The sequence below is a fragment of the Notamacropus eugenii genome, chromosome 6 (genome assembly GCF_028372415.1).
Source record: "Notamacropus eugenii isolate mMacEug1 chromosome 6, mMacEug1.pri_v2, whole genome shotgun sequence".
Classification (NCBI taxonomy): domain Eukaryota; kingdom Metazoa; phylum Chordata; class Mammalia; order Diprotodontia; family Macropodidae; genus Notamacropus; species Notamacropus eugenii.
In genome coordinates, this window is record NC_092877.1 from 207283508 (window position 1) to 207308711 (window position 25204).

General features: G+C 39.2%; 1 protein-coding gene across 1 annotated transcript; it reads left to right on the top strand.

Annotated features, from left to right (window-relative positions):
- On the top strand, window positions 1-24869 carry ATP4B (ATPase H+/K+ transporting subunit beta). Its single transcript, XM_072621889.1, has 7 exons — window positions 1-112; window positions 6246-6374; window positions 14381-14494; window positions 15585-15784; window positions 18967-19026; window positions 21904-22008; window positions 24377-24869. Exons 1-7 carry the CDS (start codon window positions 1-3, stop codon window positions 24536-24538), a joined length of 882 nt encoding a protein of 293 aa, XP_072477990.1. The 3' UTR covers window positions 24539-24869.
- The last annotated feature ends 335 nt before the right edge of the window (window positions 24870-25204 follow it).

The following is a 25204-nucleotide window of genomic DNA, read 5'->3' on the forward strand; positions in this document are numbered from 1 at the left end:
ATGGCAGCTTTACAAGAAAAAAAGACCTGCAGTCAACGGATGGAAGAATTCCGCCACTACTGCTGGAATTCAGACACAGGGCAGCTGTTGGGAAGAACCTTGTCCAAGTGGGGTATGTGCAATTGGCAGCAGGTTTTCTTCCCAAAGTCCAGGGGGGGCATTCTATGTATGGGTGAGGAAGAGGAAGGTGTCCTAACAAAAGCTGTGCAAGCTTCCTTTTACAGGCGAGGAAACTGAGGCCCAGAGAGATTGAACAGTTTGTTCATAGTGACACAGACAGTGGTAGAAACTATGATTCAAACTCAGACCCTCTGACCCTCAGTCTAGTGCTCTCACCACTGCATCATGGCACCTTAACAACACCAAAGGAGACAAGGTAGAAAGTGATTAGTCTTTCTTGAATAACGATGTATCTGGTCTCTCCATGGGCTCCTTTCTGTCTCCCTACGAATATACTCAGGTCCCCCCTCTCTTTTCACTGTTGGGCTCCTTATAATATGGCATACACCCCTCCCCTCACTACTCTGCTGACACCAGGCTCTCAAATGATCTCCAAAGGGCCACATCCACCAGCTAGTTCTGAGTTCCCATATTCCTTGATCTTTCAGCAGTTGATTCCAATGGTATCAGGAACTACTGAATGAGGAAACTCTACCAGTAATGTTATTGACCACCTCCTCTCTTTGAATATACTTATCTTCATTGACTTCTATGACATTCGACTTATTTTCTTGATTTTCCTCTCCCACAACAGATCCTTCTGTCTCTCACAAGGTTCCCTTCCTCCTCCGTGTCCACCAGTGGGATCCTTAGTCCTCCTTTTGTCTCTTGACGATGATATCATTGTAATGTCATCCACTTTCATAATTTCCACCATTATGCCTTTGTAGAAGGATCCCAAACCTGTGTCTGGTCCTGACCTCTCTCTCTCTATCTCTTTCTCTCTGTTTCTCTCGTTGTCTCTGTCTCTCTCTCTGTGTCTCTCTGCCATCTCATTTCTAATTGCCTATTACATAACTCTACTGCCTGTCTCAACAACTCAAACCCATCGAAAACTGAACTCATCATCTCCCAGACTCAGTCTCCCTCTTTAATACAAAGCTCAGTGTTGTTCCTTGCACTGCTCTCTCCCTCACTCCCTGGAACCGTGTTTTACAAATCCTTGGAACTGCCCTTGAACAGGGTTGAGAGTGAGAAGTAGGCCCCACCATACCTGTCCTGTTTCACATTTATTGCTGCCTCTCTGTGTGTCTTCACACTAAGTTTAACCTGAAAGTCTTATGTCAAGATTTGGCAGATACAAACTGGACCAGTGATTCCACTGGAATCAAGAATTTGTGTATGAGGAAAAGCTACCAATGCAAATCAGGAGCTTCAAGGCCACCGAGAGGTTAAGCAGTTTGCCCAGGGTCACATAGACAAAATTCACCTATTTTAGCTACTGATCCATTCCAGGGGTGGGGAACCTGCAGCCTCGAGGCCACATGTGGCCTTCTAGGTCCTTGGGTGCGGCCTTTTGACCAAGTCCAAGTTTTACAGAACAAATCTTTGTATTGAGGAGATTGTTCTGTGCAGTTTGGATTCAGTCAAAGGGTCGCACTTTAGGATCTAGCGGGCCACATGTGACCCTGAGGACACAGGTTCCCCACCCCTACAATATTCCCTACTGTCTTTAAGCAACAGGATTTGGATCACATAATAATTATGGCTTAGGAACAGACTTCCTAATTTCAATTCAACAATTTGACAGACTTTTCCTGCCTCCCATACAAAGGGACTGCGCTAAACAAAATCCCTCAGACACTTCCCATCCCAGTTAGAATGTGGAATTAGGGGGAGCCATTTCTGCCACAAACATCTGGGAATTGTTTCTCCCATTATTTAAAAATGATTCCATTTTCCCTCAGCTTACTGACATTAGGTGACCTTTGCACAATGAGCCACTGGCCTGCTTTCACCCCACATCCTCTGGTGGAGACGGAGGGGGGAGGAAAGGAGAGGGGAGAAAAGAGAATTATCTCTTGACCCGAGCTGTTATTTAAAGAAGGGTTGAGCTCATCTAAACGAGCTGGCAGCCATTTTGCAGATTAGTTCCCGGGGTGATGTGATCTGAGGTCAGCCCCTGGAGACAGCTGCTCAGCTGCACAGGAAGAAGAGGCTGTCTGCTCCACCCTCAGAGGCAGAGCCACCACCAGGCAGCTCCTGAAAATGCGGGCTTAAACTGATCAGCCGCCCCCCAGCTACCCACAGAAGCCTCAGGGTGTCAGGCACTCCCACTGCGATGTCATGGGAACGCAGCTGCCGGTCTGGGACTGGCTGACGGCTCCCAAGCAGGCCCCGGCCTCAGTGGGTCTGGTGGAAACGTTCTCAGGGTGAAACAGACTGAGGAGAGACCCCCAAACTGGTAGCCAAGGAAAACTCAATTTCCATTTTATCTTTGTGTCCCCATTGTTGGACTCAGAGCCTGGCACAGAGCTCGAGGGGACCCTAGAAGGACACTTTGTTCAATTTTTACTCATTTTACAGATAAGGTAACTGAGGCCCAGAAATGATTTGTTCAAAGTGACACAGACTGTACTTAATAGAGCTAGAATAAGAACCCAGGTCCTCTTCAAATCTAGCATTCTTTCCATTGTTTGAGTAAAAAAAAACATTATAACATCAACAGGGGAAGACTTTTCCAACCCCAGACAGATAATCCTTTGATTAAAGCATTTCCTTATATTTCTTCAGGCAGTTAGGTGGCACAGTGGATAGAGTGTTTGAAGTCAGGACAATCCTGAGTTCAAATCTGGCCTTGGACGCTTACCACCTAGGTGACCCTGGGCGCATCACTTAACTCTTTTTGCCTCAGTTCTCCCATCTGTAAAATAATCTGGAGAAGGAAATGGCAAACCACTCCAGTACCTTTGTCAGGACATTTTCAAATAGGATCATGGAGAGTCAGATAAGAGTGAAAAACAACTATATTTCTTTGGACATAGGACACAGATCCCCTGGTTTGAAGAGAATAGGGTCGTCTTATAGCGGTGTAATTTAGAGAGACAACTATAAGAGGCAGCTTGACATCATGGATAGCCAGTCGATCCTAGAACCAGGAAGACCTGAGTTCAAATGTCACCTCTGACACACACAAGCAGTGTGCCTCGGGAAAGTCACTTAATTTCTCAGTTCACCAAGAAATTAAGACTATAAATTGCACCACCGCCATTGGTGAAGGGAGTTTCCTTGTTCAGGTGTTAGTTATACCAATGCCATCACAGGTCTGGTCCATAAGCCATTTGGGGGACCCCCCTGTTGATCACATTTCTTCCTCTCCTCTTTAAAAAATTATATTTGTAGAATCTCAGTTTTTTTCTAAACTTAACAAATATCCAATAAAATGGACATTCCTATACGTACATGAAACTGTGAATCTCTTATGTAGAGTTTGCTTTTCCTTTTAAGTATGTAATGAATTCAGCACGTTACTTTTTTCCTTAACAGTATTTTATTTTTTTCCAATTACATGTAAAGTTAATTTTCAACATTCACTTCCACAAAATTTTGAGTTCCAACTTTTTCTCCCTTCCCCTCTTCACCCTTCCCTGAGGCAGCAAAAGCAAACAGATATAGGTTATACACAGCATGTAACTTCCAAAGTTGCCCTACTTGTCCATGACTCTTTCTGGCCTTCCTTCTTGTCTCTTCTATGCATTTTTTCAAATGCTCGGTCTCTTTTCTCTCCCTTCCTTCTTTTCTGCTTTATGTTATTCAGTCATTTCAGTCATATCTGACTCTTCCTGATTCCATTTTGGGGTTTCTTGGCAAAGGTACTGGAGAGGTTTGCCATTTCCTTCTCCAGCTCATTGTATAGATGAGGAAACTGAGGCAAACAGGGTCAAGTGAGTTGCTCAAGCCCACCTAGTAAGTATCTGAGGTCAGATTTAAACTCATGTCTTCCTGACTCCAGACCTGGAGCTCTATCTACTGCACCACCTAGCTGCCCTGCCTTTCTGCTACTTTTTCCATAATCCCTTTTCCTTCACCCCTCCCAACTAGGGAGAGAAAAGAAAACCCTTGTAACAAATGTGGATAGTTGAGCAAAAACAAATCCCTACATTGGTCTGACTGAGAATATACACCTTACTCTGCCCTGCCAGTCCATCACCCATCAGGAGGTGGCTAGTAGAATGCTTTATCATCAGTACTCTGAAATCATGGTTTGTCTTTCAAAGTTGTTTCTCTTCACAGCATGATTGCTCCGCTTGGTTTATGTATTATATAGAAAGAGAAAGCACTCTGGTACAAAATCTTGTGCCCTGGGAGTCATGAGACTCAAGCTAGTTTTGTGAACACTAGTTAATGTTATACAGGGGAAAGGCAGTTAGATTTGGATTCCAATTTTGCCATGTACTTATATGACCATGGGCAAGCAACCTAATCTTTCTAGGCCTCAGTTCTTCATCTATAAAATTAATGTTCTTTCTCTAACATCCTTCCAGATCTAAATTTGTGACTTTATGATCAGAGGAATCATTTAACTGTTATCTGTCACAGTTATGAACTGGTATTGGCTTCCAAGGAATCAGAATTCTTTTTCCTAGTTCTTTGTTGTAACTGAACTGACAGAGCTGTCCTTGGAGGGAGGCCAACATCTATTTCATAAAAAATTGTAACAATCCAACAAATAAATTGAAAGTAGCATTCCTGGGCACAAAAAGCCATCGTGGGGCTTGGGTCACAAGACCGAAGGTCAGCGTGAAATCAATCAACAAGCATTTATTAAACTGCCTACTATGTGCAAGGCATTGGTATAGAAGGACAAAAATGACTCAAGAAGATTACATTCTGATTTGAGGGGCACAGGAAACGTCTGCCTTTGCACATTAATCTGAAGGACAAAGTCATGACAATATTTTAGACAGAAATTCCTAGAGTGCACGCCAGTTTCGGTTTTAGCTCTGTGTGGTTAGCCAGCGTAGGGCCTGGCACATGGTGAATGAGGAGTGCTGTTATCACCACTGGTCAACATTTCTGTGACAAAAGGAACTATCAACGTTCCTTTTTCACAGTGTTTTAAATAATCTGAGACAGGTCAGTATTTTGATCCCTACATCACAGATGAGAAAACTGAGGTTCAGACGTAACTAGAGTGGATCAGCCAGTTAGGGGAGTAAAACCGGAATACAAACACAAGCTTTAAATATATGGTGCTAAGTTGTGGCTCATCTGTCCTGCTCCTTTTGCCTCCTCCCACACTTTCATTCATTTGGCTCCTGACTTTTAATGCTGCTCTGGGCCATTGGAGAGACTGAGTCACTGACTGGTGCCCACACCCAGTCACATGGCAATTTATGAAGGAAAGAAAAGCTTGGAGTCCTTTTATTACCTTATCTAGAAAATTATAACAAACAGAAAGTTATATTCTACCACATAAAGCTTCAGTTCTTTGTAGGAAAAAAAGAATATCTGATTTAACACAATTTTTTTTATTTATTCAAAAATTTTAAGATATAGGTATGATCACCCCAAGTAACTAAATGATCAGGATTTAGTCACAAACCAAGAGAATGAAAAACAAAAACAAACACTCCCAAACCTACTCATCTGGATATTTTAAAAAACAGGAAAATCAAATCCTCCCATATAATGTCTCTTTTGAAATATCAGAGTACTTATCAGACCTACTTGCTCATCCTTTAAGCAGGGTTGGATGAAATCTATAAAGCAGGTTGGGCAAATTTTCAGGATGCCAAATTTTCCACAGTGGCAAGCACCTACCATTCTCATCCTCTCCCCTGGAAAAGTACAAAAATTTCAGATTAGCGCAAAGGTTTGTTGGGTAGATGCCTAACTAGTCTGCCTGGGATCAAAATCCCCTTATATTAATCGATGTCACTTTGACCTTCCTCTAACTTACACTCCCCTTGAGTTGACATTGAGTTAACATACAAGAAATTCAAGGCCATTCCTTAAGGGTAGGCAGTAAAGTGGTGTTATGGGAAGAGGTGGATTTATATTTGGTCTCTAATAGGTACATGACCATCAGTTTAGCTTTCATCTCCTTACCTGTACAATGGAGTTCTTGAATTAACAGCTCCTAAGGTGGTTGTGGAGGAAGGTCTTTATAAAGCCTAACACATTATTTAACTATGCTGATTTTAGCACATTTACCTGGCTAATTCCATAGCTTGCCTAGCAAAGCAACAGGGACCAAATTAATAGTGCTGGCTACTTTTAACCTTATTTTTTTCTCTTTACAGTGTGGATTAGTCTTTACTATGTGGCCTTCTACGTGGTGATGAGTGGGCTGTTTGCCCTTGCCATCTACATTTTAATGTGTACAATAGATCCGTACACACCAGACTACCAAGATCAATTAAAGTCACCAGGTAAATATGATGACTCGTTTCAACCCAATATCAAAAATATATAATTTACAATGACATCTGAATTCCTGAGATGTTTACCCCCATGGCAAAGCCAATGGTAGAAGCAGGGCTTAGCCTCCAGGGTCTTCTTCCTTAGAAAAAACATGATCAGATACAGTTAGGTCCAGAATATCAATTAATTTGTCAATCAGCTATTTATAATGTACCGCCTGTGTGCCCAGTACCATTAATTCATTTCCTGCAGTTCCTAGTTTCCCGTCTCTTCTTGCTTACATTTTAAGCAGGGTCGGATGGGGAAAAACATAGATTGGGCATAGCAGAAGAAATAGAAAGTCTGTATGCTTCAGAGAGCTTATAATCTAGCTGGGGAGAAAAGAGTAATACCAGGAAAGCCATTAGAGAATAAGACAGAGTGTAAATACAAAAAGAAGTTAGAAAGGGGGAGATCAACTGGCAGTGACGCCATTAACCTTATTGTTTATTGCTGAGGACTTCTGGGAATTAAATCTCATCTCTGTATGACTTCCATTAAAAAGTGCCCCACATACGCATGTAGACATGGAATTTTAATGTATGTATTTAAATACATGTATATGTGACAAACAGCTTGGCATAGTGGAGAGCTGGCCTTCCACCTGTGTTCAAGCCCCTCCTTTGACATATACTAGTGACCTTGGACACTTGACTTAACCTCACAGTGCTCCAGGCAGATCTCTTGAGTATAAGATACAAAACAGATTCTGAACCACAGTGGCAAAAGAGTGCCCTATATCAACAAACAGGTTCAATTCAAAAAAAGGAAAAAAAGTATAGATTATTAATTTATTTATTTCTATCTGGAGGCCAGTTAGAGCCAGCCTCAGAGTCAGGAACAATAATAGCTAGCATTTATTGATAGCTCTTTACAAACGTTATCTCATTTTATCCTTATAACCCTGGGAGGTAGGGGCTATTACAATTTCCATTTTACAGATGAAGAAACTGAGGCAGATTGAGATGAAGTGACTTGCTGATACTGACACAGCTAGTAAGTGCCTGGGGATGGATTTGAACTCAGGTCGCAGGCCCAGCACTCTGTGACACCTAGATGCCTAGGTCAAGTCCTAACTTTGATATAGAGACTATGTGGGTCAGGGCTGATCATTGAACTTCTCAGCCCCAGGAATTCTCTGAGACTACAGGCTGCAAAGCGGTTGCTCTTCTGTAGTGGACAGAGCCTCTGCACCGGAAGTCACAAATAGGATCAAAAATCATAATTTGGTTCTAGATCTGCTTGTACTCTTTTTTATCTTCAATCGATCCATTCAATGAGGTTGGATTTAACTCATTTCTCACTAAAACTTCTTTGGATCCTGATTCTTTTATTTATTGTGTAAACGATCAGAATCATAGCACCTGCATATTACGGTATTTATGCTCTCATCAAACCATCAACAAAATGCTGGACACAGTGCTAAGGGAAGCTCCCCCCTGCTCAGGGGCTTGTCTTTAATTCTACTTATACTCTTAAAAAAAATGTTCTTTCAAAGTGCCGTATATTTTAACCTGCACACGTGCAAACGTGGCCCCCCAAACAGGTTTAAATATGATCTTTTTAAAAATAAATTTTATTGATGTATTTGTTTTCACATCATCTACGTCACCCAATATGCCCTTCCACCTTCCCCTTCTAGAAAGCAAGCCCTTAAACAAGAAATAAAAATAAGAATATAACAATTTACCAAAGCAGACCACCATATGTGACATCGTACATAGTATTTCACATTCATAGTTCCCCACCACTTCTTGGGGGATAAGTGTGGTCATTATGATTTTCTAGAAAATATAATGCTTTTTTAAAAAAAATGTATAGAAGTTTTAATTTTGGACACTGGAGTCACATCTTATTTTAATAGCATCACGGTCAGCCAACAGGGGATTCACAAGGACTCATCCTGGATCAAGGACGTCACAGGGTCCAGCTGCCCTACAATAGAGAATCAGTACTTAGGTACATTTTATGAACTGCTCACTTTTATCCCCATCCCCACCCCAGCATGGTGATGCTTCACTTGGTACAACAAAACTCAGAGCTAACAGAGACAGAGAATCCTAGAATTGTTATAGTTAGAATAGATTCTGGAGATCATTTGAACCAATTTCCTCATTTTTCTGATGAGAAAACTAAGGCCCAGCCCAATTAAGTCACAGATTGTACCTAGTTGAAAGAGACTTCAAAGACCATCATTTTACAGGTGAGGAAACTGAGACCCAAGGAAGTTAAGCAACTTGCTCAAAGTCACACAGTAAGAACCAGAGGTAGTCCTTTCCAGAAATAGCAGCCGGTTACAGTTAGTTAAAGACAGTAGGGCTAGGACTCAGGGCTCCTGACTTAAAGAGAAAAACACTATTTCTGTTATCCCGCAGAACTATTTTTGACCTCACAAAAGTAGCACTATATTGTGTATTATATATATATATATATATATATATATATTACACTACATTACATCTTATTATATCATATCATCAAAGCACAGTATACTGCATCACATTGGTGCAGCTAAGCAGTGCAGTAGATAGAGTGCTAGACCTGTAATCAAATCTGACCTCAAACCCTTACTAGCTATGACCCTTGGCAAGTCATGTACCTTGTTTGCCTCAGTTTTGTTATCTGAAAAATGAGAGTGATAATAGCACCTGCCTCCTTTTATCTTGTGAAGATAAAATGAGTTAATATTTGTAAAGCTCTTTGCAAACTCTAAAGCACTATAGAAACGCTAGCTGTTATTATCTTAGAGATAACTCAACTATGCACAAAAAAACACCTTCCCCACCACACACGCACCCTCACCCCTAAAGGTCACCCTTCCAGTTAGTAGAAAGGGCATTGGATTTGAAGGCAGAGTGCTACTGACTAACGGTGTGACATTGGGCAAGTCAGTCTCTCTGGGTCTTAGTTATTTACCTGTAAAATGAGGGGGCTGGACCAGATGGCTTCCGGGGTCCTTTGCAGTCCTAGGTCCAGGATCCTCTGAGCTCTCCTCAAATGTTTCCTCACAGTCTACTTGGCTCTGCAGCTAGAAGTGCCCTAAGAGATTATCTAGTTCAACCCTTTCATTTTACAGAGAAGAAAACTGAGACTCAGTTGGGGGAACTAGGCCAAACCAATAGCAAGCAGCAGAGACAGTATCTGAACCCAGGTCCTCCAACTCAACATCCAATCTTCTTTCCAAGTCTTCATGCTTCTTCTCCTTTGCCCCATGACCTTCCATGTTGCATTATGTTTGTGTAGCTGTTACATCTTTCCATTTTATGCCCTCTTCCCCCAAACCCCAATTTTTTAATAAACTCCTGGCAGGCACTGTGCCCACTTTCCTCTTTGTCTCTGACAAGTAGCACAATGCCTCACACGTCTCTGGGTCCCGGTTGCCTCATTTATAAAAAAGATGGATGATTCATTTTCTAAGGTTCTCTTTTCCGCCCCCCAAAGTCTCTTTCAGCTCTAAATCCTATATGGCAGTTATCAAATGTTTGTTAAACAGCAGAAAAGCATACTTGAAAAGCAAGTGAGTAGACACCTAATGAACAAAACAGAGATCCTGGACGATGCACAGAACGGTCTTCTCCCACCTATCCAGAGTGACCTATCCATCCCTCCCTGCTCAATTTTTTCAAAGCCCTTTGCTTGGTTCTCACAGGATCCTAAGATACAGAGTTGAAAGTGTTCTTGGACATTACCTGTTTCAATCATTTCATTTTCTAAATGAGGAAATAGGTAACTGGGTAACTGGGGGTAACTGGGTTAAGGTCAGATGGGCCTTGGAACTTGATTCAATGGAAAAATCATTTGCAAATTCTGTTCTACTTTATTATCACCAATTAATACTTTCACAGTCCAATGTTTCAAGCATCCGACCTTTGGTTCTTACAACTTGTGTGCCCTTGGGTAAATTGCATCATCTCCCTGGGCCTCAGTTTCTCCCTCTGCAAAATGAGGGGGCTGAATTCGATAGCCTCTGAAATCTCTTTCCAGATCCAGACCTGCGGTCCTGGATCACACAAGCTGTGATTATGTTTGATGTGATGGGAATTCCCTCAAGCAGAATGCAATTCTTGCACACCTTAGTAACTACAAATATTTATTAAGTCCTATATTATGAGCTGGAGATAATGAGGAAACGTTCCTATTATTATCAGAGTTTAAATTATACTGGGAGATGGGTGGGGGTGAATACAACATTTCAACATGATTATTTGAGAAAAAGAACAAAAAGTAAGAGAATATTGAAAGGATGACTATTAGGAGACCACATGTCAGTTGAGTCTTGAAAGAAGTGAGATTCTAAAAGGTGGAGGTGAGGCAGGAGTTTATTTCAGGAATGAGGAGGGTTCATTCAGCCCAGAGAGGTGAGAGATGGATGCTGAATCAAGGAAGGGCAGGTCGGTGTTTTTCATTAGAACATGGTGTAACTGAAGGTGAGCAATGGGAAGTAAATCTGGACAGGCAGCCTGGAACCACACTGTGAAGGGCTTTAGATGCTGGGCTGAGGATTTTCTATTTTACTCTAGAGTAAAGGTATTACCCAGTTTGGGCTTTAGAAGATTTGTTTTGGCAGTGATATGAAAGATGAATTGGAAAAAAAAGAGAGACTGGCCAGTAGGGTGCATTAATGGAGAAAAGACTTATAGAAAAGGTTACTGAAAAAAGATCAATGTATAAACATTTTAGTTACTTCTCTCCCCTCCAATCCTCAAATGCACGCATGCGTGCGCGCGCACACACATGCACAATTCCCAACTGTTTTTCAGAAATGTTTAGACCAATCCATGGCTCTATCAACAACATATCCACACAGTTCCTTCAACATTAACTAGCCCCATATTTGGTCATAAATAGGAGGTGAAATCTCAGTAATTTTTCATTTGCATTACTCTGATTTCATGTCATCAAAATGACCTATTTTATCTCAACTCAAAACACCTTAAAAACCTATCATTTAATTTATTCTCAGGGTTACATACCACTACTCTTCTTTTACAAAGGGGGAAAATTAAAAAAAGGGAATTTATCCATTTGGGCTTACAGGTAGCACAGTGGACCTAGGCCAACCTGAGTTCAAATCCTACGGCAACAATTTCTAGCTGTGATCCTGGACAAGTTACTTAATTAGCTTTGTTCTTTAATTTCTTCATCTGGAAAATCGGGATAACAACGCCATCTACTTCCCACAGTTGTGTGAGGAACAAGAGTTAAAGTTATGTATATAAGGCACTTTGCAAATCTTAAAGCATTGTGTTGGTAGTTGTGTTATATAATGGTATACATATGGTAACTATAATGTTATTATAATGGGGTTATATAATGGTAGGTATTAATATTGTTTATCCAATGTAAAAATAAAACTAAACCAAACTGGGAGAACCAGTATCTCCAGAGCCAGGCCAATATTCCTTCCACTACCTAGGTTTATTGCTAAAGGAGAGGGAGGAATCTGGGAGGTCAAAGCCTACCAAGGATTTACTGACAGATACAGGGCAAGAAAAACTTGGTCCTAATTGCTGTGAGCAATAGGATGTTCAGGTAGAACTGAAAACCCTGTGGGTGTTTATTGTTAAAACTGTCACAGCGAGGTTTCCATCAGCAACTCAAGCTTTACAGAGATATTGGGTAAACAGATGGTAATTCGAATCTGCCATAGGATTCTAGGGGGAGTAGAGAAATTGAGAAGGATCTTGGGGCGGGGGGCTAGGAACCGGACATTGGCTAAAATGCAGCCAGTGGAAGCATCTGAAGGGTGATCTAGAAGAGGCCATTTCTGATTTTCCTAGCAGTTGGTGCTTCCTCTCACCATTTTAGATTACTTTGTATTTATATTGTCCCTGCTTTGTATTTGGTTGTTATCGTTCAGTCATTTCAGTCGAATCGGACTCTATGTGACCCCATTTGGGGTTTTCTTGGCAAAGATGCTGGAATGGTTTGGCATTTCCTTCTCCAAAGCTCATTTTACAGATGAGGAAACTGAGGCAAACAGGATTCAGTGACTTGCCCAGAGTCACATATCTAGTAAGTGTCTGAGGCGGATTTGAACTCTTCCTGACTCCACATCTGGCGCTCTACCCACCGTGCCACCTAGTATTTATGTGTGTCCATTTTACCTGCCTTCAATATAATATAAGCTAGCAGGGGATGCAAGAAAGCATCATGGCATGGCAGATAGTGGTGGGCATGAAGCCAGGAAGGCCTGGTTTAGTTGTTGCCTCAGACACTTACTTTGTGAGTGAGGGCAAGTACTAGGATCACAGATTTAGAATTGCAAGGGACCTTAGAATCTATTTAGTTCCCCCTGCCTCCATTTTGTAGATGAGGAAACTGAGGCACAAAGACATTATCTGTAAAACAGGGATAATGGTTACACCTATCCCACAGGAGTATAGGACACTGTCAGACCTCCCTCACTCAGATCTAAGTCAACTGCAAGTCATGTCATCATGTTAACGTCATGGTCCCCTTTGAGAACCAAGGGCAAACACAAGACACTATACACGAACCACTTTGCAAACATTAAAGCGCCGTATAAATGTTTGCCTTTTTTCTTACTGAGAGCCAGGATTGTTTTGTTTTTGTCACTGTGTTCACCTGTACCTATCACAGTACTTGACACATAGTAGATGCTGAAGAAATGCTTCTTGCATTTGTTAGGAATAATAATTATTAAATAACTTTTCCAGAATCACACAGTTAGGATATGTCTAAAGTAGAATTCGAAGTCAGATCTGCCTGAATTTAAGTCTGCTGTGTCTGTCACTTAAGGGCAGCTAGGTGGCCCGCTAGATGGAGTGCTTGGCCTGGAGTCAGGAAGACTCATCTTCCTGAATTCAAATCTGAACTCAGACACTTGCTAGCTGTGTGACCCTGGGCAAGTCACTTAACCTTGTTTGCCTCTCAGTTCTTCATCTGTAAAATGAGCTGGAGAAAGAAATGGCAAATCCTTCCAGCATCTTTGCCAATAAATCCACCAATGGGGTCAAAAAGAAACATCTGAACAACAAACATGGTGTCACTTGGGAGTGAATTATTAATGAATTAGGAGGAATTCCCTCCTCCCTCAATGCTCCTCTCCTGCTCTAGCAAATTCAGTTACTAATCCATAGTAGATTAAGATAAGAAGTGGAAACTACAGTTAGGAGAAAAGAGATACTCCAGGGGCAGCAGAAAAGGCAAATGAGACATGGCCAACTTGATTTAGTAAATAGTCGTGAAGATTTTACTATACATAAGGACCTCTCTCACAGTCGCTTTGTAAGGGATGAACATACCTCAGGCCCAGAACTAGCTGTACATATATTTCAAGCTGTCCTTATCTATCATAGTATGTTCTCTAAGTATATATACCCACTGATCACTGTGCTTGATGTTAGTAACTGCCAGCATTTACGTGCTGCTTTAAGATACATAAAACACTTTACATGTTGTCCTATTTGATTCTCACAATAATCCTGAGAGGTGGGTGCTATTATAACACCCATTTTACAGATGAGGAAACTGAGGCACGGAGAGGTTATATGACTCACCCAGGGTCACATGGCTAGTAAGTATCTGAATCAAAATTTGAACTTGAACTCAGGTCTTTCTGACTTCAAGTGTTACTGTCCCACCTAGCTCCCTGGGGATGACAATGATAATATATCATATGATATATTATAACAACACATTTATATTGTGCTTTTAGAAGCAAACACTGTGTTTCAATCAGGTTGTGGTCCCATTCAAGCTGTCTTTAAACCTAATTAAATCCCCTGAAACACATGAAGAGAGGAAGCCTGTTTCTGCTCAGGGGGTGCTAAGGTTTTTATCCCAGCTTCTGCAGATGATTATTGAGTAAATCTGGGACAAAGCAATCCATGTGATGAATCCTCATCAAGAAGATAAGTACATCGCTGCTTCCCATCTCTCCCTATTATTCTGGTGTAGGCTTACAGGACTGAGTTCATGTTTTAAGAAGAGCATTGTCTTTTCCCCTTAGGGGTGACATTAAGGCCAGATGTTTATGGTGAAAGAGGTCTACAAATCTTCTACAATGTTTCTGATAATACTTCCTGGAAAGATCTTACCAAGACACTTCACACATTTTTGTCAGGTAAAGTAAAAACCTTTTTTGTGTGTTTGACATTTCAAGAGGGAAAATAACAAAGAAGCCAAATTCTTCACATGTATTATTACCCCCACTTTATAGATGAGGAAAACTGAGGTTGAGAGGACAAATGACTTGCTCACCAGAACAAAGCCCATAATGACCTGAGGAGGAATTCAAACCCAAGTCTCTAAGGTCCAGGTCTGGTGCTCTATCCTCTCTACCACCTCTCTCTAGACCTGGACTTCATATGTCCACGTAAAACATTGAGGCATTTAATTTTTCTCCCCTGGAATCATCCTAATAATGAGGATATTTCAGGCAACAGTTGGGGGGATTTTTTTGGTCAGGCTTATAAGATGATGCTTCATTTGATTTGCACGTGTAGACAGCTGTGTATGTCTATGTCTATGTCTACTACATATCGACCTGTATCGATGTCTCAGACCTTTCGATGACATGCCTTGTGACTTTGGGCAAATCCATCTCCTCATGAAAGGTGGACTCACCCATCCTCTCAGACCTCATGAGGCTAAATGGGACATCAGAATTGGAAGCTCTTTGGGCAACTGAGAATAGATTAATAAAATCCAAGTCATATTCTACTATGACTTATCTTTGAATGGATTTGATCTCTCCTCCCATTTTGGGTTTGGACCTGTGACCTCATAGGTATGTGGAACAAAAAAACAACTTTTTTTTTTTTTAAAGAAAATCTCTGTTGTGAAATTTCCAAGGGTAACTTAACATTGTATGAAATTTAATGTCATTCTGATTGAAAATCCTTCTTCCTCAGTGAGTGAGCTAAGACAGGCACTTCTAAGTGAGAGTTATAAATTGAGAGGAAGGGGGTACACAGACAAGCAATATATAATATAAAAAGTATATAATTTATAATATATTTATATATTTTGTATAACTTATAATAATATATTTATTTTTATTATATACAACACACAAATTATATAAGGTTTATATAATTTATAATATAATGTAACATAACATAATATAATAAAATATATTAATAAGGCAGTTCATTCCACCAGTGCTGAGGCTGGTGAAATTCATTGTTTGCCAAACTGTCATCCTACTACAGCTTACTCTCCGGAAGCACAAGAGGAAAATATAAACTGCTCATCTGGGCAGTACTTCATTCAGAAAGAATTTCATGCTCCAAACCACACCAAGTTTTCCTGCAAGTTCACAGCAGATATGCTTCAGAATTGCTCAGGCCTGACAGATCCCAATTTTGGATTTGAGGAAGGAAAACCATGTTTCATCATTAAAATGAATAGGGTAAGTATCAAGTTTCCAAAAGGCCAGTGCTAATCATGAGAATTAAGACTCAATTCCAAGGATAATTTCCTCCTTTAGATAGGGGTAGTTCATGGAATGATGGGAATCCTTGTATTTAATCCCAAGTTAAAGCATATTCAGTTTGGGAAAATCCTAGCTCCCACACTGCTCTTTCATCCCTTTGCTATGAGTGAACAAAATCAACCAATGGTTATCTTGTGCCCATGACGTGCGTGGCTTGTGGTTGACACTGCCCAATACTACAGAGAGAAAATTTCTCAGAACCATAATTTCATAAAAAAAAAATATATTCAGACCCTTATAAAACCATTCCACAAAATACAAGAAAGTTTAAAAGGTATATATGTCCTTACCTCACTTGTGTTTATATAGACATAGAACATATACAAATATGTGATGTACCATTATACACTCAACCAATTTATGGAACATTGTAGGGGATACAAAAAAGTTTTCTAAGGCATAATAACAGGCAGCTAGGTAACACTGTGGATAAAGTGCTGGATCTGGAGTCAGGAAGACTCATCTCTGCCCTCAGAGAGTAGCTATGTGAGCACAGGTAAGTCACTTAACCCTGTTAGCCTCAGTTTTCCCAACTGCAAAATGAGCTGGAGAAGGAAAAGGCAAACCATTCCAGTGTCTTTGCCAAGAAAATCTCAAAGGAGGTCATGAGTTCAGACATGATTGAAAATGACCGAATAACAACAACTATAGACAATCAAATGTTGTGGGTTAAAGGGCCTTTAGAGACCTCTGGTTCAGGCCTTCTCACCTTATAAAGAAACTGAGGCTGGGGAGCACATTTAAATTGTGCTTTAAGGTTTATAAATCACTTTCCTCCTAACAACCCAGAGAGGTAGGAAGTAGTGTGTGAATTATGTACAGCTGAGAAAACTGAGGCTCCACGAAATCAAGTATTTTATACAAGTGTCAGAGCCCAAGATTTGAACCCAGTCTCCTCATTCCAAGTTCAACATTTTTCTTTCCTTTCAGGAATTTAAGATCTAATTGGGGATATAATGTATATGAATAATGAATAATAAATGCAAAGATTTCCAGAATCAAAAAAGCTGAGATTTTTGGAGCTGGAAAAGACCATGGAAAATTACCAAATTCAACTCATTTTTACAAAGAAAAAAAAATACCCAATTTTCAAAAGAAAATTGGTCTCAATGATCTATGGTCCCTTCTAGCACTAACATTTGATGCTGTTTGATTATGTCAGAACATGACAAAACTTATAAGCTAAGCAACTTGTCCAAGTTGCTGCTACACCACATACAAGGCCTCCTGACGGTAAGATTAAATGTGAACAAGTGGGATGGGCAATACAGGTCAACGAAAGAATACGTAATTTCCTCCCAGGGTGATCAAGATAGGCTTCACGAAGGCTAAGAATCTGAGTTGGGCCCTGAAGGGCAGTTCGAGTTCAGATATGTAGAATTTTGGATTGAGGTGTGGAATGAGGAATATTTGAGGAATTAGGAAAAGCAAAGGTGTAGAAAAATCTGTGTCATCAAGAGAGGATAAGTTGGCTGCTTTGGCCAGAGTAGTGGAAAGTGTGTGTAGAAAAAGGACAGTTGGGATTTATATTCAAAGTTTTTAAGGACTAGCTAAGTTTTGGCTAAGTACACTGTCCATTAACCATTGAAGGTAGGTTTGGGAGTTATTCATTAATTCGTTATCTGGAAACAAATCATTCAACAAAAATGGAGTTAATAAGTCTTTCCTATGGTCTTTGTGAAGTTCAGAATTTAAAAACAAAATAAGATTACTCATCACAAACAACATGTAAATAGTAAGTTGGTGAAACTCAACAATTCCAACACAAAACACAAATATGTAAATATTATATATTTAAAGCCCCTTCAGGGAACCAGTTTAGAGGGGTTTGTCCCCCCCTATAATGACAAGTAAAATAACTTTTAAAACAGGCATTTCTTTCATACAAATGCAGAAATGGACACATTCATTTTGTGGATACACACACAAAAAAGCTTACTTTCTTACTAAACCATATATACCCTGTGACCCAGCTATACCACTACCAGGCTTCTACCTTGAAATCAAAGAAAGGAAAAAAAGATCTACATGTACAAAAATACTTAAAGCATCTCTCCTGACAGTAGTCAAAAACTGGAAATTGGGGAAGGGTTAAACAATCATGGTATATGAATGGAACGGAATGTTATTGTGCCATAAGAAATGATGAAATGGACAATTTCCGAGGAAACTGGGAAGACTTTTATGGGCTATTGTTCCATTGTTTCAGTTTTGTCCAACTCTTCATGATCTTATTTGAGGTTTTCTTGGTGGACATACTGAAGTGGTTTGCCATTTACTTCTCCAGCTCATTTTACAGATGAGGAAACTGAGGCAAACAGAGTTAAGTGACTTGCCCAGGGTCATACAACTAGTATCTGAGGCCAGATTTGAACTCAAGAGGAGTTTTCAAGAATTCAGACCCAGAACTCTATCCACTGCACCACCTAGCCACACAGAGCAAATACAGTATACACAATAACACTACAGAAAAAAACAATTCTAAAAGACTTCAGAACTGGGATCAATGCAAATATAAAATACATGTCCATAAGGATGAAAATGAAACACACCACTCACCTCTAAACAGAAAGGAGATGAACTTAAAATGCAATAAACATGCTAATGGGAGAATTTGTTTTGCTGTGTTATTCAGCTGTCTGTTCAGGGACTTTAAAATCTTTTTTGTCTGTTTTCTAAAAGGTGATGCTCATGAGGAAAGGGATAATAAAGACTGATTAATTAAATGTGTTTAATAAGAATGTATGTGTAGAACCCATATAAGATTGCATGCCGTCTTGGGGAGGGAAGAGGAGAAAATCTAAGACTTATGGAAGAGATTGCAGAAAACTGAAAACAAATAAATAATATAAAAAACTTAACATAAAAAAAGTGAAATAATGTCTCACCTGGCAATACTAAGATGGAGCAGAGATTTCAGAATCAGCCTAAAACGTGTCTGTGGTATTTGATTTCCTATGGTAGCATGACACCACTTCACCATACTGAGTATGAACAAGTAAATAAAAATAAAAACTTACATGAATAAAAATAATAAATTAAGAAAAAATTAGTAGCTTATTTTCAATGTGTTTAACAGAAATGTCTTTTTCTTCTAGATTGTCAATTTTCTCCCTAGTAACAACAATACTGCTCCCAGGGTGGACTGCACATTTCTAGTAAGTCTGACTCTTTTCCTATTCCAGACCTATTTCTACATTGATCAGTACTTAGCACAATACCTGGCAAACAGTAGATATTTAATACATTTTTTCTGATCGATGACACAAACTTGATGAGTGAACTAGAGGAAAAATATGACAATAATGAGACCAATGGTAACATTAATCAAAACACTGTTGAAAACAAGAGGGTTGATAGCCCCAGACAGACCACATGAGGACAACTGTATGTTCACATCTGGATACCATATTTTAAGAAAGATGTCAGCAAACTGGAGTACATTAAAAGGATGGCAAAGGTAGTGAGAGAGCTGGAACCTATGCCATGAGGATCTAAAATAACTAAGGAGGCGTTACCTGGTGAGGAATTGTCCTAAGCAAAACAAACTCTAAAGATGCACAAAAATATTTAAAGCAACACTTTTTGTGTTGGCAAAGAATTGGAAGTTATGTTGTATGAACATCAGAGAATACTCTTGTGTTGTAGGAAATGATGAAAGCAGTAGTTTTGGAGAAACCGAGGAAGATCTATAAAGTGATACAGAGTGAAAAACAGGACAACTTATACAAAGAAAACAGTATCATAAAGACAAAAAACTCTGAAAGACTTATGAACTCTAATCAGCCTAATTAGTGACCATAATCTAGAGGACTCATGATGAAATATGCTAGCCATCTCCGGATAGAGAGGTGAAGGATGTAAGAGTGCAGACTGAGATATGTATGTGTGCGTATGTGTGCGTGTGTATGTATGTATGTATGTATATATAGAGAGACACACAACCAAATATGGAATTTGCTTTGCTTGACTATACATATTTGTAACAGGGATTTTGTTTTCTTAATTAGGGATTGGGGAGCTCGGAGAGAAAGCAGATTTTTGCTGATTAAAAAAACAACCTTGATAAAGGATACTTTACCTGGAGAAGGAAAGGCTGGAGGGGCAGGCAGTGTGTAGACAGATATTGTCAACTAATTATTAGGATGTCTTGTATAAGAGTTATTAGACTTGTTTTGATTGGCTATAGATTGAAGAACAAAGACAGAGAGTAGCAAATGCATGTTCTAGTGAAATGTGTTTCTGCCTGACTTAAGGGAAAAAACTTCTGAATGAAAGCTATTCAAAACTGAGAGGGAATACAATGTAGCAGCTAGATCACTGAATTAATTAAGAAGGTCCTGGATTCAAACTGAGGCTGTCACTTACCATCTTGTTTGATCTTGAGAAAGTAATTTGCTCTTTCTGCGCCTGTTTCCTTACCCATAAAGGGAGGGACAGGCTGCCTCAAAAAGTGGAGCATTCTACATTTCAATTCGATAAGCATTTATTAGATACCTGCTGTGTACCACATCACAAGGAGAGGCTGCATGACCATTTGCTGGGAGATGTATAGGTTAGGTTTGGACAAGATTGCTGAGGCCTCTTACAAATCTGAAATTCTACAATTTGAGCCATGTCTTTCAGACAAAAAGCAATTTCAAAAAAAAAAAAGGAGCTACTATAGTTTTCTTGACGGTTTTAAATGTGTTTATGCTGTTAGAGAATCAAATTCGTGATAATAACCTCACATTTCCTGCAACTATCACTTTGCTTAATAAAACAATTTTCAAAAAGATAACAATATGGGGGGGAAGGAGGAGAAAATTTAAAACTTATGAAAGTGACTGTTGAAAACTGAAAACAAATTAAATAAAAAGAGAGTACTAATATATAGTTTCAAGCTAGGTCAGTAAAAGAAAAAAAAATCCATGGATGATGAGGGTAAAAACTGGCTACTGTTACCTTGCTTAGCAAACGTATCTGGCATAGGATCGCTTAGAGAGAAATACTCACATTGCTTGGTCACAATTCTGATGAAGAACCCTCCTAAAATGATATTGTAATTAATTTTGTACACAGTTACACGTTCACACTGTCTCTCTACTTTAGAATATAAGCACCTTGAGGAAGGTACTATTTCACTTTTGCTGAATGTACTGTTTAACATTCATATGTAACATTATTATCATATAATGTCATAATTGTGTGGTATGTAATTATAACATTATCATTAATGTAATATTAATGTTAATATACTCAACATGGTATATTCCTTGTCAGTGTTTAATTTTTGTTGAATGATTATGAAAATGAAGTTGAGTTGAATTCACACTATCAATAATTATCACACATTACCAACTTAATATCAGTAAGTATATAGAGTATAATATTAAGAGAATCAATAATATATTCATATTTAGTCCCATCAGAGCCTCATCTGCTAGCTTTTTTAAAAACTTGGAGCATTCCTTCTTAAACTAAAAACGAGGTTTTTGGTGAACAGTTTAAACATACCTATCCAACATGTATTAGTTGAAAACAAAGTTAACAAAAAAATGCCCACAGTTATAGAGCTTCTAGATTTCAGTAGATAGCATGTAAATATCTTCTGATTTTTCCTCCTCCAAACTGCAGATCCAATACTAGACAAATTTGTTGGTCCTGTTAACAAAAGCAAAACCAAATCAGGTAGTTATGGATGAATTCTGAAAAAGGTGTGATAAGGAAATTTTATAGCATCTTGGTCTCCCATGTAGCAACAAAACGTACTCCTAAATGTGGAAAAACAATTTCTTTGCTTATGTACAGATTTTGGCTTGTCTGTACCTCAGGATGACAAAATAGAAGTTTTCTTCAGGCAATTTATTCAGAAATGTATACTCAGCACTATTACAGTTAAATTCCACAAGTTGATTCCAAGGATTAAATAGTTTGCAGGAATGACTCAATATTTCTATGATCACTTATCTGATAAGCTGTACCATAAAAGTGACAAAGAAGCAACTTGCTGCTACCCAAAGTAATTGGATTAAAAGTTTATTTCTTGCTCTTAGGAAAAGAACCACAAAGACTTGGGAGAACCTCTAGAAGTGGACTACTACCCATCCAATGGTACTTTCAGTCTACACTACTTCCCTTACTATGGGAAAAAAGCACAGGTATATTTTTCAGTTCATGCTTTTCTACTATCCTGACATCATCACATTCTTAGAGAGGCAGCTGACACAGCAGATAGAGCTCCAACCTTGGAGTATGGAAGGCTTTAATTAGAATCAGACCTGGCATTTACTAGCTGTGAGGCCACAGGCAAGTCTCTGGCTTGAGGCAACTAAGGCTACTAACTATATGCTTGTTAAGGATCTGTGTTCATGAAGGAAGTTCTGACTTACAGTGATGACATACAGTCCCTGGATGTGCTCATGCCCTCTTCTTATTGGCGTTCTCCAATGAATGCTACCAAACTCCTCTTTTGTCAAGTCTTCAACTGCACCTCCATACTTTGCAGATGACTTAGCCTCTTACTTCACGGAAAAGACTGAGGCTTCTCCAACTATTCTCCTCCACTCTCCAAAACTTCACAGCAGTATCAACTATCAACTCTCTCCTCCTCTCTGGCCATAGAACAAGAAGCATCGCTATACCTAAACTAACACTAAGTCCTTAACTGGGCCCTGGATCCCACCCTTCCCTACCTTCTTCTACATTTTGTTCCAACCATTAATTTCCTCCCTCTTGGGTATCTTCAAACTCTGGGTCCTCCCCATTTGTCTACAAATATGTTTGGGTTAAGGTGGTCCTAAAAATGCCTTCCCCTGACTTCTTAAAATATCTCAATTTTGTATCTACATCACCTTCATTTCTGACTATATCTTTTCCCTTTCTGTCACTCAATAGGCCATCCCTAGCAAACAAAAAAAAATAGAAAAAATAGATGACAACAAAATTTTTTCAAACATCTCAATAGTCTAACAATATACACGATATTCGGGTCTACAATATACACAATCCTCCCACCTCTAAAAAGAAGGGAGAACGGTCTGTTTTCGTCTCTTACCTATCCTATCCCCTTCATTATCAACTACTGCAAAAATTGGATGTCTTCATCACAACTCATTTCGTCCTCAAATTTCGCACCTGTTATTACTCATTGAAACCGCTCTCTGGGCTCTATGAACGCTTATTGTAACACCACTTCCTTCTTCATACTCTCCCCTTATGGGCTTTGTAACATTCTCCTATTCTCTCTCTAAGCAGCGTTTTGTCCACTGACTCCTTACCATCCTTAAGGTGAATCTCCTTGAGGTTTTTATACTTGTCTCTACTATGCTTGTGGTACTCTTCTTTAGAAATCTCAGTTTTGTGACTAAAATAATCTATGCATCCTATCTCTGCATCTATATCTTCAAGTTCTGATCCCATCACCTGCAACCTGAGTCTTCAATTGCTTATGGGATATTTCTGCTTAGATGTTCCATCGTTCCACTAAAGCACACCTACCTAACGTCCACAACTAAGCCTAGCCTCCTCAAATGTACTTCTTGTCACGTGGCTACCACTTATTTACCAGTGGCCCACAGCTGATTCTTTAGTGTTATTTGGTTATATCCTTGTCCTGACGTTCAGTCATTAGATCCTACTGGTTCTGCCTCTGAAATGACCCTGACTTCTGTGCTGTCCTTTCTATTCCTAGTATGACTCTCCCAGTAAGACCCTCCTTGTCACACTTCCAGACTGTGGCAATACCCACCTCAATAGGTTTTCATCTTCTCTCCACCTTCCCTAATTCAGTCTTCAGAGCAATGGCAGACTTTCCTTGGACAAATTTAGCTGTTCCCCATTCAGTGAATCAAATTTAAACTCCTTTGTGCCCTCAATCTAGTACTTCTCTACCTTTCTAGCCTTGTTTCATATTGCCCACCATTTTATGCTCTAGACAAGCTTGACTACTTTATAACTAAACTACTCTGGTCCCTGAATACCCTACAGCACAGAGATACCTCTGTGCTACTTCTAACTGTCCTCCATACTTGAAGTGTCTTTCCCTTCTCCTTGTCTCTCAAATTCCCATTTACTCTCTAGAGTCCAATTCAAATGTCACATCCTCTATAAAATATCCCAAGGCACCATAACCTTTCCCATTTCCTACTTCTTTTCATACATTATTTCCTCCAGATTAAATTATAAGTTCTTCAAGGCAGGGATCTCTGGTATACTTATATAACATACTTTCTTTTATTATATATGTCATTCTCTCCAGAGTAGATTAGAACCTCCTCAAATAACACCAAAGTTTCTTAACTTATATTTCTTCCCAGTACTTAGATATCTGAAGCATAGCTTCTCACTATGGTCCTCAGTTTTGTGGGGGAACATGATATGATTTTCCTTAACACTGATTGTTTCCAATACTAACTCTACTAAAATCATGCTTCATGTTTACTTTCCTTATATTTACTGCTTAAACAAACAAAACCAACAACTTCAGGAAACCTAAAAATAATTACCCATCTTGTGCTTCCTTTCCAGCCCCACTATAGCAACCCACTAGTCGCAGTCAAATTCCTCAACATTCCCAAGAATAAGGAAGTTATCATAGTGTGCAAAATCATTGCAGAAAATGTAAGTTTCGACAATCCTCATGATCCGTATGAAGGAAAAGTGGAGTTCAAACTTAGAATTCAGAAGTGAAACAAGGACTATTCATATCCAGGTGAAGACTCTTTCAGGAAGGCTGGTCAACATTCAGAAAATTATGAACTGTTGCTTGTTTTGTACCGATATGCTGATGATTTCCCATATGAAATAGGCTTTAATTTTTCTCTCTCTATTGCTGAAATCAACTTGGTAATTTCTGAGAGGCAAGTGGGTGAAAAGCATTGGGGTATTTCCTATGATATCCATACTTCCACAGCTCCATTAAGCTAGGCTTTGTGGCTACAGTAAAGATTTGCTCATCTATTACAGCAACCCTTACTGGGAAACCATTTAGCGAAGGACATTATGACTGACTTCTCTATCCTTGTAGTCACTTTCCTTACTAAAATTCCATGTTTTTCGATTGTCAATGATTATCAGATTAATGCAAAAGCTATTAACCAGACATCATAAAATAATGGTAACACACATTCTGTATTCTTGCTTTTAGTAATGATAAGAAATATTAAGAGATATATCCATTATTCTTATAGTATAACATGAATACTTTTCTTGAACTGCATACCTACAAATTTCATCAGGATTATTTTCTGGGTTAAAAAAAAAGGAACTGATAGGAAAATTCAACTTTCATTTTGATGTGCTTATTTAAGTTTCCATGACAATTTTTGGAGAATTATAAAATATAAATATTAACCA

Bases quoted from the DNA above. Each gene is read 5' to 3' on its own strand.
- ATP4B (XM_072621889.1), top strand. From the start codon at position 1: ATGGCAGCTTTACAAGAAAAAAAGACCTGCAGTCAACGGATGGAAGAA. The intron at 6,375-14,380 runs GTAAATATGATG...TTTTCCCCTTAG, and splicing joins AGATCAATTAAAGTCACCAG to GGGTGACATTAAGGCCAGAT. The intron at 14,495-15,584 runs GTAAAGTAAAAA...ATCCTACTACAG, and splicing joins ACTTCACACATTTTTGTCAG to CTTACTCTCCGGAAGCACAA.